Raw genomic sequence first — 13,839 nt, forward strand, 5'->3', positions numbered from 1 at the left:
TCCACTTATAACAATGGATTACGTCACGTGTCAACTATTTTCCTTGAGTTTAAATAAGTCAACGAGTACTGACTGCATTCCAGCAAAATTTCTCCGATTGTCAGCAGGTGTAATTGCACCTTCACTCACAAATGTCTTCAATTGCTGTATTTCACAAGCATACTTCTCGTCAGTGTGGAAAGTACCAAGAGTTACACCTATTCATAAGAAAGGGTCAAAGGATATATTAAGTAACTACAGACCAAATAGTATTCTGCCTGTTCTTTTTAAAATCTTTGAACGTCATATTCACAATAGTTTTAACTCTTACATGGAATATAACAACCTTTTTCTCAACAACCAATCGGATTTCCGAGCTGGCCATTCCTGTGAAACTGCGCTGACTACTTTGGTAAGCAGTTGGTCACTTGACATTGATCAAGGAAATGTGATTGGTGCTGTCCTGTTAGATTTAAGTAAGGCATTCGATATTGTCAATCATAATGTTTTACTTTCAAAACTTAAGCTTTACGGATGTACATATCATGCACTGTCACTTTTTAAATCCTATTTGACTTCACGAAAACAATATGTAAAATTTCAAAATTGCTGACGTTTTCTAATATCACAAATTTGGAGGCTGGCGTTCCACAGGGATCGATTCTCGGCCCTCTACTATTCATTGCCTACGTCAATGATTTGCCACTGTATTTGAAAAACTCAAAATCAATATCATTTGCTGATGATACCAAAATTTATGTTACTGGTAATAACATTGCAAAAAATACGACGGCACTTAACACAGGTCTTACGAATATGCGTGACTGGTGCTTGAACAAAAGATTATATATAAATGCAAACAAATCAAAGTCTATGTTAATAGCATCTGCGCACAAACGTTTTCCCTTGAATGCGCAATCTCTGTCTGTTTCTGTAAATAATATAAATTTAGACTGTGCTAAGACTGAAAAACTACTTGGTGTCATGATAAACCATACACTGGATTGGTCTGACCATATCCGATTGATTGAATCTACAGTTAAGCCCAAATTATACCTTTTATCAAGAGTCAAGTGATTCTTGACCCTACATTCAAGGAAGATATTTTATTGTAGTTTTATTTTGCCTTACCTTTGTTACTGCTCTATTGTTTGGGGTTCAACATCAATACTAATTTACAGATTCTCGAGCGTCTACAAAGACGTGTAATTCGTATTATTCTTGATACTGATTCCAGTGTGCCAACCAAGGATCTTCATCATAGATTACGATGGTTACCACTCGCTTTTAAAATTTGATTAAACAGGCTGGTCCTAGTTTTTAAAGCTAATATTAATGAACTTTTTAACGAATACCGTCCTTCGAGAAACTTACGATCTGCAAATAAGCATCTTTTAGACATTCCAAGAGCCAGAACAGAGTTTTTCAGAAAGTCATTTAAGTAACAGGTGCAATTGAATTTAATAATTTACCTTTTTATCTTAGGGAGCTGGAAGATTTTAATGATTTTAAAAAGGCTTGTCATAATTATTTATTAACCAAGTACATCGAAACTTGTTAATGCTGTTTTCTCACGCCCTGTATCATTTCTTGCGTGATTTGTACTGTGTCTCTTTTAATGTTTGATTGTGTTTGTGTTTTATGTCTTTTTGTGTCTCGACCTCCATGAAAAGAGGTTTTCGTAACCTATGGAGTTATCGAGATTAATAAATAAAGTTTAAATATATATATATATATATATATATATATATATATATATATATATATATATATATATATATATATATATATATATATATATATATATATTGTGCTCGTTTCAAAGCAAAGCATTACAGATATTGACATACATCACGGACATCACGCCATATAGACAGACTTACCATTTTTGGTCTCTCTTTACTCACTTTTTATGCTTGAGATTTATCATGAGAGTGCGGTCTTGTCTTAAACTTCGATAAATACGATAAAACAAAACTAAAAATTAAAAATACAATAAAAATAAGATTACACAATGAAATAAACACGCAGATCAGGAGATCCATAGTGGATTGTGCAAAGTATAAATAAATTAAAAAAAGTTGAAAAAAGCACGCTCACACTCTAGTTATTTCGTATATATAGACGCATTTCTTGCGTACGACATTTCGCTTCATAGGGTACGTCTTAAGAGAGTGATAAAACATGCAGATCTCAGTACGTTTATAAATTGCAACTTGACAATGGAATTTGTTCAATTCGCTGGTGTAGGAGACTTTGAAAATGACATTGCTTATGGATTTGACTTAAAACTTGCATTGCAAAGAAATGTCTAGAATGTCACTCTCTTTTTTAGATGTGCCTGAAGCATCCTGCATCATGTATGTATTTCTTCATCTGTCTCATGATTGCAGGCTGCGTGAAACTTAATATATTATTACTTTGTACTTGAAGTAATTTGTATTATTACTTTGTACTTGAAGTAATTTGTATTATACATATATATATATATATATATATATATATATATATATATATATATATATATATATATATATATATATATATATAATACACTCAGTTGGTCTCGGTAATTCTTTCAATGTTTCAAAATAAAATAATACCATAAACTGAAAGCCTGATATATTTAGCAGGAGACATCCGTTTTAGAATACGTGATTGTCGTGTCGTGCATCTCGATACAACATCTGACGTGTGTTACTTTAAAGCCGACTCTTAAGGCAACGTTTTTCGCTCACGCTGCTTGTAGGTCATAAAGCATTTGCAAAGATGGTCCATTGCCTCCTAGGATCGCAATTTGCTGTGTTTTCCGTTACACACCACCCTATCTCGCAAACCGTGCGCGCTCGAAGACAAGCGTCGATAGCAAACACGACAGACGTGAGGGAATTACCATCGTTCTAAGAAAATGTGCATCACGCTCCGAGGTCTTCGGTGACCTCTCGCGCAAGACAAAGATGGAAGAGTCTTTTGAAGTCGATTTTTTTCTGACCCTTAATCAACCTCATGCGAAGCCGATCACGCAAATTACCGACGGGGAGAACCCAAAGACGCCGGACGCCGTCCGTTTTCATGGATCGCTGAGTCATCAAACCTTTAAATAGAATCCTTACACAACCTTATTTATCGGTTTATATATTTTCTTCCATTCACGGCCGTTTGTGCTGAAGGGATCAACATTTCATTTAACAGGTCTTGTCAAAATATGTTTGGGAACCCTAGTTTATGTCTATGGCGAAACCGACAAGGGATATTTTGCCATTAAATATTAAGATGCCGACTTATTCTAATTAATATTTTAATCTTTTGACATAGTTTTCATGACACTGTTCAGACTTCGTATTTCTTGATTTGAAAATTAATATTTAATGGTTACAAATCCATTGCTATTACCTATTATCTAATGCACATAGAGGATTGTGTAAACAGCCCAGGGAAATTAAACAGTATCTTGATTTCTGGCCACAGTAACTTAGATGATGCCTTTCAAAAGTGCTGGATTAAGTCTAAGGAAATGTCCCTGTCCCTCTTGGAAGGACAGGTACTAAGGACAGCTCTGTTACATGAAAAAATCAATGCGGTTTTGCATGAGCAAATTGAATGACATCTTCTCATAACGGATAGTTGTTATGCAGTTGTCTGCTTTGGCGTGAAGGTTTTGAAAGCAAGTCCCAAGTTGTGAAATCTGCCTGGATTTGACAGCACGGTGGTGCTATTGGGGACACAACAATCAGCTTATGATATTGCTAGGATCTTGTCGGCAACCCTGGTTAGGCAGTGGCGTGGATGTGGCTGCATCGTTGCTCTTTCATTTCAGTAAATCAAAGCAAGCAAATAGATTTTTAACTGATCAGTTCGACCCCGCAAAAAAAAACATGTCAGGGTCGATAAAGTCCGAATAATATTATCAATATTAATGACTTTTCCCTCGTCTGCTCAGTATGCTCAGCGGTATATACGCTAACCATCAGAAGAACTGTAATTTCGTATGTTTTAGCTATATGAACGACTCACAAAACCTCTTCAAATTTCTACGCTAGCACTCAAAATACTAGAAACCCCCTGGCAACATCAAGGAACTCTGACGATATTACATTCCGCTAGCTTGATCCGAGAGGAGCGCCATGACACCGAATCCATGCCTCATCCGAAAATCACTCCACCAGGTGTCCGGGACTTCTCCAATCAGTGTATGTTTACTTAATTTTCATTTTATTTCACACATTCATTATGTAAGTTTCAATTGAGACGGAAAACCCTTCTATAACCACAAAGACAGTGCAGTTATTCAAACCTGAAACAAATTTCAACTGTGCTCTTTCACACGCCTTGAGATCGCGGGTTATGGCGTTTGCAAGGGATAAAAGAAATTTCGAAAATAACAGCGCATCAACCTGCATAGCAAGATCAATTTGCATTTTAGGGAGTTTTCGCTAAAAATGCCAGATCAGCGCCGAAAAATACGTCGAGCTCCAATTCTGGTAATGCGCTAGTATAATCGGTAAATGTACCAAAATAGCAAAAAAATCGAAATTGCAGACACAAATGAACGGAACCCATTTCGAAATGTATAGCAAGATGGAGTCAAGTTGTTGTTTTGAAGTTCACCAGATGAAAATCTGGATCCATATTTTCACCACATTGATGATACAAAATCTTCACTCCTCATTATCCTTCGGCGTCCCCATTTAATATCGTGCCGCGTGGACGGCCAATGCGATATTGTGATACGACACATTACTTGACACAGAAAACCAACGCGGGTTCACGGCCCTATTCAACGTTCAAATTAATTTTGCTGTCAGTGCAGGCTGCAATCACTGTGTACGGTATCTACCGATACCGAGGAGCAAATCATGTACGAGTCTTCGCTAATCTTTGCTCACAACCTGCATCGCAAGATCACTACTCCGAATACTCAATACCAGACATATGGCTCTAGGGTAGTGGTTTTTGGAAACGACTTAAGAACCACGATTATTCACAAGCTGAACTCTGCCCCCTATTTTCTACACAAAGCAGTGAGTTCTGCACGGCTGATCATACCTGGCCTAATATAACCGAAATAATAATTACACGCACGTATCAAGCGTCAACTTAGGTTCCCAGTCGCCAAATCAATCATTTAGCTTTTTTCAACATCTACGACAGGCATGGACAGTATCAAGCCGGGGATGCCAGAATGACATCCGGCGTATGGTAAATTGGCAAAAGGTTCATAACTGAGATAATTCAAAGTCTGGATTGCACGACGTGGTATCCGTTTTTCCTCCATGTTCTGAATTTTCCCCATGTCAAAATACAACCCGACAGATTTTAATTCAGAGGAAGCAGCGTGTGGTGCTCTGGTTTCACTGACAACAATGTGAACTATTTTAATATTTTTGTATACGGTGAATTTTTTTATTTAAGATTGCCATTCTACAGACTCGTAGGAAGTACATAATTTCTCAATAAGGCTATAATCCATGGAGTCCAAATCAAAATCATACAATCGAACAAAATTAAAAGGAATTCGGAATAATCGTAAAACCGATGCATATAGTTTACAAGAAACAAATGCAGCTCACAAAAGTATATGTCAAATTTAAGAGCAAATAAACAACATCAAAATATATGAAATCAACTATAATTTGACAGGTTTTTAGAATTTAAAGGATTAGAGTTGCATCTAACAGTGTCAGGCCAAGTGTTTCAAAAATCCTTTGAGCACGCGCAACAAACGTTCTTTGAGCTCAGGCCTCTCTGCAAAGAAACTGAGATCGCAGCTCGCAGTTTAAACATCTGCACAGCACTTCTTGGATAGTCATGACGCTGTAAAACGAGGAAAGACATCATCAATACATCTGGAACAGATTTCTTGAAAATAGGTTCAGACTACAATACGAGTTAATTTAAAGTGTACATCCACAGAGTCGCTTGTTTGACAAAACGGGTCTGTAGACGTCTCAATATCAACATAAACCCTTTGAGGGCTGTAATTGTTTTCCCGCCAAAATTCTAGTGCAACATTTTACCAATTTTTAATAAAGTTTTCTGTACTTTTTAAATAATTTTGGACCAAATGGACATTACATTTCATTAGCTACAGTTTTTTTCACAAAATTTGGCAAAAATCTGAGAAAAATTGAGTGCAATTTATTTTATAAAGGGGACAAAAATAGACTTTGGCGCTCAAAGGGTTAAGGCGATCTCCAAGTTCTCTCATCTTCATGAAGTACACACTGTGAATATTTTTATAGGTACATTGCACTTGACTGCGCGACAGAAATCTATAGCAATCTACAGTTACCCACAGACTACGGTATCTTTCCCATGTGAAATGAGTTAATGGAATAAATTTTGCACAAAGGCCAAAGTAAACCAGTTGCTCGAGGCGATATGCACAGGTTGATATTCAAAAGAAAACCTGCGTCAAGAATAATTTCGGTGGAGAGAAAATACAACTGACATCGCATTATAATTTTTGGACTTTCAGATAAAAATATTTCACGAAATGAAAAATAAATGATAATGACAAGTATATGTACATTTCTTTATCATCTTTAAGATATTCGCAATTAATTTGCTTTACATAACAGAGTCAGCTAACAGTGATTCATGAAATATATAAACTTTTTTCTTTTGTAAAACATAGTTCAATTCATTTTTTAATGATGAATGAAAGTGAAAAGAACAAAGTAGTGGTCTTCGAACATTTTTTCTTCTCACGGATGAATTGATGCAGACACTTCGATATACGTTGACGGTTTACTCCCATGGTAATTGATCTCGTAAAATAATAAGCCACTTAATTATGAAAATCAGTCGTATATAACGGCAGACCTGTTTTGATGAATTTATGTGGCGAATACTGTGTGGGCTCAAGGTTTGTCATTAAAATGTGAATGACTTAGGGGTTTTAAAGGCCACGACATACATCATAGCAAGTATATTGTCTGCAGGGATATTCATCAACGTATACCAAAGAAGACTGGTATAGGCCAGTTAAGTATGTTAAAGGATGATTGGAGTTAGAAGGGTTGGCAGGACGCATATAGCGATATATATATATATATATATATATATATATATATATATATATATATATATATATATATATATATATATATATATATATATATATATATATATATATATATATATATATATATATATATCAGTGGCTTGGTGTCAATTCAGGCAATGTATAGTGCTCGATGCGTTTCCGCAGGGCATAGGTATTGCTAGACGTGGAACTTGTCGTGATTACTCTACAGACTGTTTCATGCGCTTGGCAACATGAAACATGCGCATGAAACAGTCTGTAGAGTAATCACGACAAGTTCCACGTCTAGCAATATATATATATATATATATATATATATATATATATATATATATATATATATATATATATATATATATATATATATATATATATATATATATATACTGAAGTATACAGATGTCCTCGAGGGAAATTACAGTGCTCAATGCAAAAAGCAGAGCGTTATAAATAAATAAACAGATTACTTCAAGTACAAAGTAATGAAATCTATTACTTAAGTTTCATGCATCTGGCAATCCTCAGATAGGTACCAAACATACTTGATGTGTTTCTCATATTTATTGTATATATATATATATATATATATATATATATATATATATATATATATATATATATATATATATATATATATATATATATATATTAATATATTATCACATGAACTGGCCCGTATCTCAAAACAAATTACTTCAAGTAAAAAGTAATGAAATATATTACTTAAGTTTCATGCATCTTGCAATCCTCAGATAGAAGTGACAGGATTACTAGCTCGACACTCAGACATATATGATTGGGATGAACCATTCTATTTGTAGGTGGTGTTAAAATTCGATAAATAATATTTGTTTTGGTGGCGACATTTTGAAACCAACTCAGAACGTTTGTTTTACAGTGTAGATTTGTCAGCATTGATAATGTGCAGCTTTTCTGATATACAAAGATTACATTGCTTGCTTATGTTAGAGTAGCTCAATGCTTTATCAATGATTGACCACGAAATGTCAAAGGCTTGGCCCTTTTATTTCTTAAATTCCATACAAATTTTGACAACTCAGTGTCGTTTTTGTATCTCTCGTTACGGGACGATTTCTTATGGTTAGTGTAGCGCGTCTTGAAGGTGTTATCAGTGAGGCCAATGTAAACCCTCTCTGCATTGTTTTAAAGGCCAAAGTATCAACGGAGGACAATGCAGAGAGGGTTTACATAGGCCTCACTGATAACACCTTCAAGACGCGCTACACTAACCATATGAACTTTGTAAATATTGATATAACTCATTTAATTTGATGAAACGTGCTACAGATGTTGATCGAATTGTCCTATATGAAGCATTGAGCAATATCAAGTTAACAAACAGCTCATTTGCATCTTAAATGAGGTTTTGTAATTAGTAATTTAAATCTGAGAAAGTTGATGAAACCGGCTACATATAACGATATGGCAGATATCTGATTGTTCTGTGAAGCGTATTACCAAATTTATGAACCTGTCGTAAACCACGTGAGCACATTCAGTTTACATCTGGTTCTTGATTTAGGTCGTAGCTGCCTTTGATAATTATGTCCAACAAGTCAGTTTTCATAAAAAGTGCAACAAGAATGACAAAGCCTATTGGAGGAAACAACAAATGCTGAAATTAGAAAAATTGTGATGTTCACCACGTACCACGTAGTATGAATTGCATTTTGAACACACTCGTGAGTACAATGTATGCGCATATGAATGCACATCTGCGCGTAGAATTGGATTAAAAACAGAATATTCGAGGGACCTCGAATGTTTTCCTTCAAGGGATCCCAGGCACCCGTAAATTTGACACACTACCCTGGCTAACCGTGTCGAATAGTAATATTATAACTTAAAGGTGCTCGGTATAGCAACTACTGTATAAATAGGAACCAGTAGAAAGATAGATAGATAGATAGATTTATTTCAGTACTACTGGCCTCCGGCCAAAAAGTACAAAAACAAGAGCAGTACATAAGATACGGATCGCTAGCAATTGACAAAGTAGTTTTACAGTCCATATGATAAGCAAACAAGGTTTACAAGTTGAATCTTTGGTTATTTAAAACATCATCACGAAGCTGAGTGGCAGAAAAAATGTAGTTTCCTAGTTTTCTTAAAGTTGTGGTATTTATGGAAGACAGAAGTATCTTAAATTTGTATAAAAGCGGTGGATTATAATAATAGGGAGCAATAAATTTACAGCGCAGGTCTCTATACATTGGGCAAACAAGGAGAAAATGATATTCATCTTCAACAGCATTCAAACTGCATATTTCGCACAGTCTCTCAGCTCTCGGAACATTATTCCAACGGCCAGTTTCAACCCTTAAAGTATGTGCAGAGGTTCTAAATTTACAAAGAGCTAATCTGAAAACAGGTTGTTTTATACAAAGTAAATATGGCTCTAAAATAAGTTCTTTTTTAAATGAAGCATAAGTATCCAGTTTCCGTGATTCACTAATATCATCGGACCATAACTGCATATCGATATCAATACATTGTATTGATAAATAGGAACGAGTATTAGGCAGTAGGACGCAAAAATCAGTATTAAAGAGATAACTATGCGTCAAAAGCCGGAGGTTCGTTCTTCTTTGATGAATACAACTTTAATGGGCTTTTATTATACAAATAGCAAATCTTTTAACATGAAATGCATTTTATTGTTATCACAATAGTTCTTTCGTCCTCATTAAGCATGTCCGAATCCGATAAGGACCCATATTTTTGCGCTTAGAGTTCTAACAGTTCTGTCACAATGATGTTTGCGTAACTTTTCATAGAATATTGCACTTCCTTGACCCAGGATCGGTTGGTTTAGTGCGTGCCGTGTGACATCGCGTAGAGAAGTGTTCATACAGTTTTAAACCTCGCTTGCGAAGTCGACAAACAAATAGTGTCTGTCGTGTGTGATTATGCGTTTGTACATTTTCCTTTCACAGAAACTAGGATGTCATAATGCTTTAGTTAAAAGCCCCTGTCACCATCAAATTTTGTACAACCACAAAGTGTTTTTCTGTGTAAAAGGTATATTACTGTTTAGCGAAATGGGATAAGAGAATAGAATGCCGTACACCGTAATTATTTTTACCTATTCCTGTATCATTTTACACTTATCCCCGAGCTATAATGACCAACTGCCCCGGATTTATCATTGCTCACCTTATGTGCGCCGATAGATTAATTTGTTGGAATCTAAATAATTACTTACCGGGTGCATGCATATACACAAGCACATAAAATATTCCTAACAAAGTGTCCGACCTAACGCAGCTCTGTCTTCGACTGTTGCAAAACGTTGAATCTTGTGCATTACGTAAAAAGAGATGACGACTTTTTATTTCGGGGTCATTTGATCGAGAACATTGCAAATTTGGAAAAGCAGCAACGCGTTAGAAAATTCCCGGAAAACGACTGCGTACGTTCAGAGTAAAAATAAGTCACCTTTCGATCCTCAGAGAATCCGCATACCTATCAGCTAAGTCCCCTGTTCTCCTTCTCTCGACATCTCTCTCTCTCTCTCTCTCTCTCTCTCTCTCTCTCTCTCTCTCTCTCTCTCTCTCTCTCTCTCTCTCTCTCTCTCTCTCTCTCTCTCTCTCTCTCTCTCTGGGCTGGCTCTGTACAACACATTTCACTGCAGTTTTGTATAAAATGACAATGTTTCACACATCGAATGTTCCATTTGGTTTTCCAAACATTGAGACGCATATTTAAATGCTGTTGTACATCATATGCGCTTGACTGTACATAGTCTTATTTAATTCCGTCAGTTCTGTTGCTGTCATGAACAGTTACAAATGCATCTGTTTGTCTGTTGGTCGAGTGATTTGTGTTTGGCAAAATGTGCTTACATATATATTTAACCCTGTATAAGCCATTCTACATAGTATACCTGTCACGATAGATAGAAAATACATTTCTCGCATTGTCTTATAACGTTTTTTTCCTAGAAGAGTTAATCTGGTTATATTTTATGTTGTTTACATGGTTGCTATGGTTGTTCAATGTTTGGTTATTTTAATGATAGCTCACAGCAACCAGTGTACCACTTCTTGATTGCCATCGACTATATACGTACTTGTGGCTGCTGTCATCATATTTCAAGTGAATTCTATATTAAAACTGGCAAGTTCCCTTGGGCGTTTGTCGTTGCTGACTGTTGGATTAGCAAACATGATTTCGTATGAAGACTTTGTGGTGTTGAAGGATGCCACTTCGGTTTCCTCTATGTTGTCTGTAATAGAATGTATGTTTTCCCAATTTGCGTGTCACATTCGCTGACAGCCTTGAATGGGATCATATCTTCAGGACAATATGGAGATCACAGCACACAGTAAATTATGGCGGGAAAGAAAAGAAGATAAAACCAAATAATTATTATTCCGTTCCCCGTGAATGATTCTCGCATTGAGTCAGGGTTAGGTGCAAGTTGATGTTACGTAAGCGAAGTCTTTGCCAGAACCACTTGTTCATTGGCTTCACCGGCAGCACCTCTATCTCGTACCTTCTTCACACCTCCTTGGGTTATCTGAACTTCAAGGCACTTCCGAAGAAGAAAAGCGCGGAAAAGCCTCTCAGTGGTTTTCCAAGAGGTCCACCTCATATATAATGTCTGCTGAGTTCTTTATATAACATGTCAACCTAAAAACTCAATTTTGTCGATGTGTGTTGGCCTATGTTGGCACCAGATTCCTCATCAGAAAAGTTACCACCAGATTACAATTTCAATGGAAAACAAAAGGCTATCACACCTCCATAATCCTCTTACATACTAGAACAAAGGCGATCCCAGGGATCGCCAAAAGTGCCTTTAAGATACTCATCCTGAGAGACAATTGTCTTCAAATGCGTGTTGGAGTTTCGTCATGAATCGATCAAGCCAATTTCAGAATGTAATAAGATGGAAGGTACACCCCTATAGTTGGTCGATTCGGGGTATATATTTTAATATACTGTGATGATACACACACACACACATACACACATACATACATACATACATACATACATACATACATACATACATACATACATACATACATACATACATACATACATACATACATACATACATACATACATACATACATACATACATACATACATACATACATACATACAACAAATGATGATGATGATAAATGCAAACTACCATACAGACTGACGAAAAAATAACAAACAATTGCCTACAAAAAGGGAACAATAGTAGTATTCGGCTAAGATACCTCCACTGCGTTTTCCCAAGATTCTTTGCTGGCTTGATCGCCCTCAGTGTTCGGTTCTGTGACTGGAGTTTTTGCCTGGCGACCGGTACAAGTACTCCACATGCATTCTTTTATCATATACGAGAGTGCGACTTGCAAATAAAGATAGTATGTGGGTGTTTCTACTTAATTTCCCATGGTTCATATTTCTTTACTTATGTGTATGATACTACAAGTCAGAAGGGATCTAAGCCTGTGTCTGCCATGATTTTAACGTTCAACTAATGAATCAGATTTTAAACACATGTTTCTAGCATGATCCGATGAATACTTCATGGTTTTATAAATACGTACAGTTCCTGTCACATTTTTTAGTTCTATATTTACTTCTGATTTTTGTCCTCTAAATTTGTTCGGAGATGATTTCTTGTTTTTCTCTTCGCAAAGTCTTGAGTTCCATCCGCCAATTTCTAATTCTTGTGATCTTTTTTCATTTGTATTTCTCCGAGGTTTGTATCAGGCCTAATACTTTCACGAAACGGCAAAAACAGTATTTTTACGTTGAGATGCGTCGATTGACTTGTAGACCAAAATACTTGGGGCTACTTTCGAGACATGTATAGACACGCGACTCGGATAATCTTGGTTTTTATATATCCATATCTTTACATCGTATACAAGATGCATCCAGATTAAAGATTCGATTAAAGATTAGATATTTGGAAAACAAGCTTCTTCCATTTAACCATTATTATATACCATTTCGGTCAACTTCCAACGTTAAAGAAAAAAATCCGTCCTTTCTTCTGCGAGTTCACGCTTGTTTCATGTATTTAGAGCGCTCTGTAAATTTAGGAAAACCGCGGTTTTCAATGATGAACTAATCCTCTCGTGCGCATGCGCACAGAAATTAAAATCTAGGGCGTTTGTGATCTCTCCCGCACGGTGAGTCGTCGGCTGACTGAGGAACACAGACGAGTTCTCAAGTCCCAGTATCCGCTTAATCGGAGTCGCCATAGAAACAGAAGCTGGCTCACTGATGAAGAAGGCTGTTCGTGAAACTCGCCGTTGTTCGTACATCACGCGGTAGAGCGCACTCGCCAGCAGATTAGTGCGGATATAGTGTTACCGGGTTGCGGCTAACGTAGTTACATCCTCGGCTAGGAGAAAAAGAGAGGGGTTCGACCATCGGTGAACAACGTGAAGTTCTCAAGAGAGAGAAAGAAGAAACAAAAAAGCTAGGAAAATATATATTTATCTGTAACCGGAGATGCAGGGGAAGATACCGAGAAATGCACGGTTTGAGATAAAGAGCTCCAGTTTCGAAGGGGCTACAAACCAGCAAGCGAGGTATGTTTTTAAAAATCTATTTACGTATTCACAGTCAATGAAATTTTGTGTAAAATGCGTGGGTGGACAGTGGCGGGAAATCCAAGCGGATTGCAACGCAAAACGGGAAATCAGTGATGTACATTTTTTTTTTCATTTGGGTAAATCATTAAAAAAATTTACACAGAAATTACCGCACGCAAATGCTCATCGGTGTAAGAAAATTGGCTATGCATTTTGATCATGTCGCTAGAACCTGTTCGG

At 36.4% G+C, this 13,839-nt stretch overlaps 1 protein-coding gene across 3 annotated transcripts in view; it reads left to right on the forward strand.

Annotated features, from left to right (window-relative positions):
• LOC139114430 (GTPase-activating Rap/Ran-GAP domain-like protein 3) overlaps window positions 1-13,839 on the forward strand; it is a 288,529-nt gene that overhangs the window by 74,433 nt on the left and 200,257 nt on the right. Inside the window, exon 1 of one of the 3 annotated variants that reach the window (XM_070676168.1) lies at window positions 13,375-13,596. The exons of the other annotated variants lie outside the window; for them this stretch is intronic. Coding sequence (XP_070532269.1) covers window positions 13,517-13,596 — 80 coding nt within the window. The 5' untranslated portion in view covers window positions 13,375-13,516. Of the gene's footprint in view, window positions 1-13,374; window positions 13,597-13,839 lie in introns of those variants that run through there. 3 annotated transcript variants of the gene reach the window in all.

Source organism: Ptychodera flava, chromosome 16 (genome assembly GCF_041260155.1).
Source record: "Ptychodera flava strain L36383 chromosome 16, AS_Pfla_20210202, whole genome shotgun sequence".
Classification (NCBI taxonomy): domain Eukaryota; kingdom Metazoa; phylum Hemichordata; class Enteropneusta; family Ptychoderidae; genus Ptychodera; species Ptychodera flava.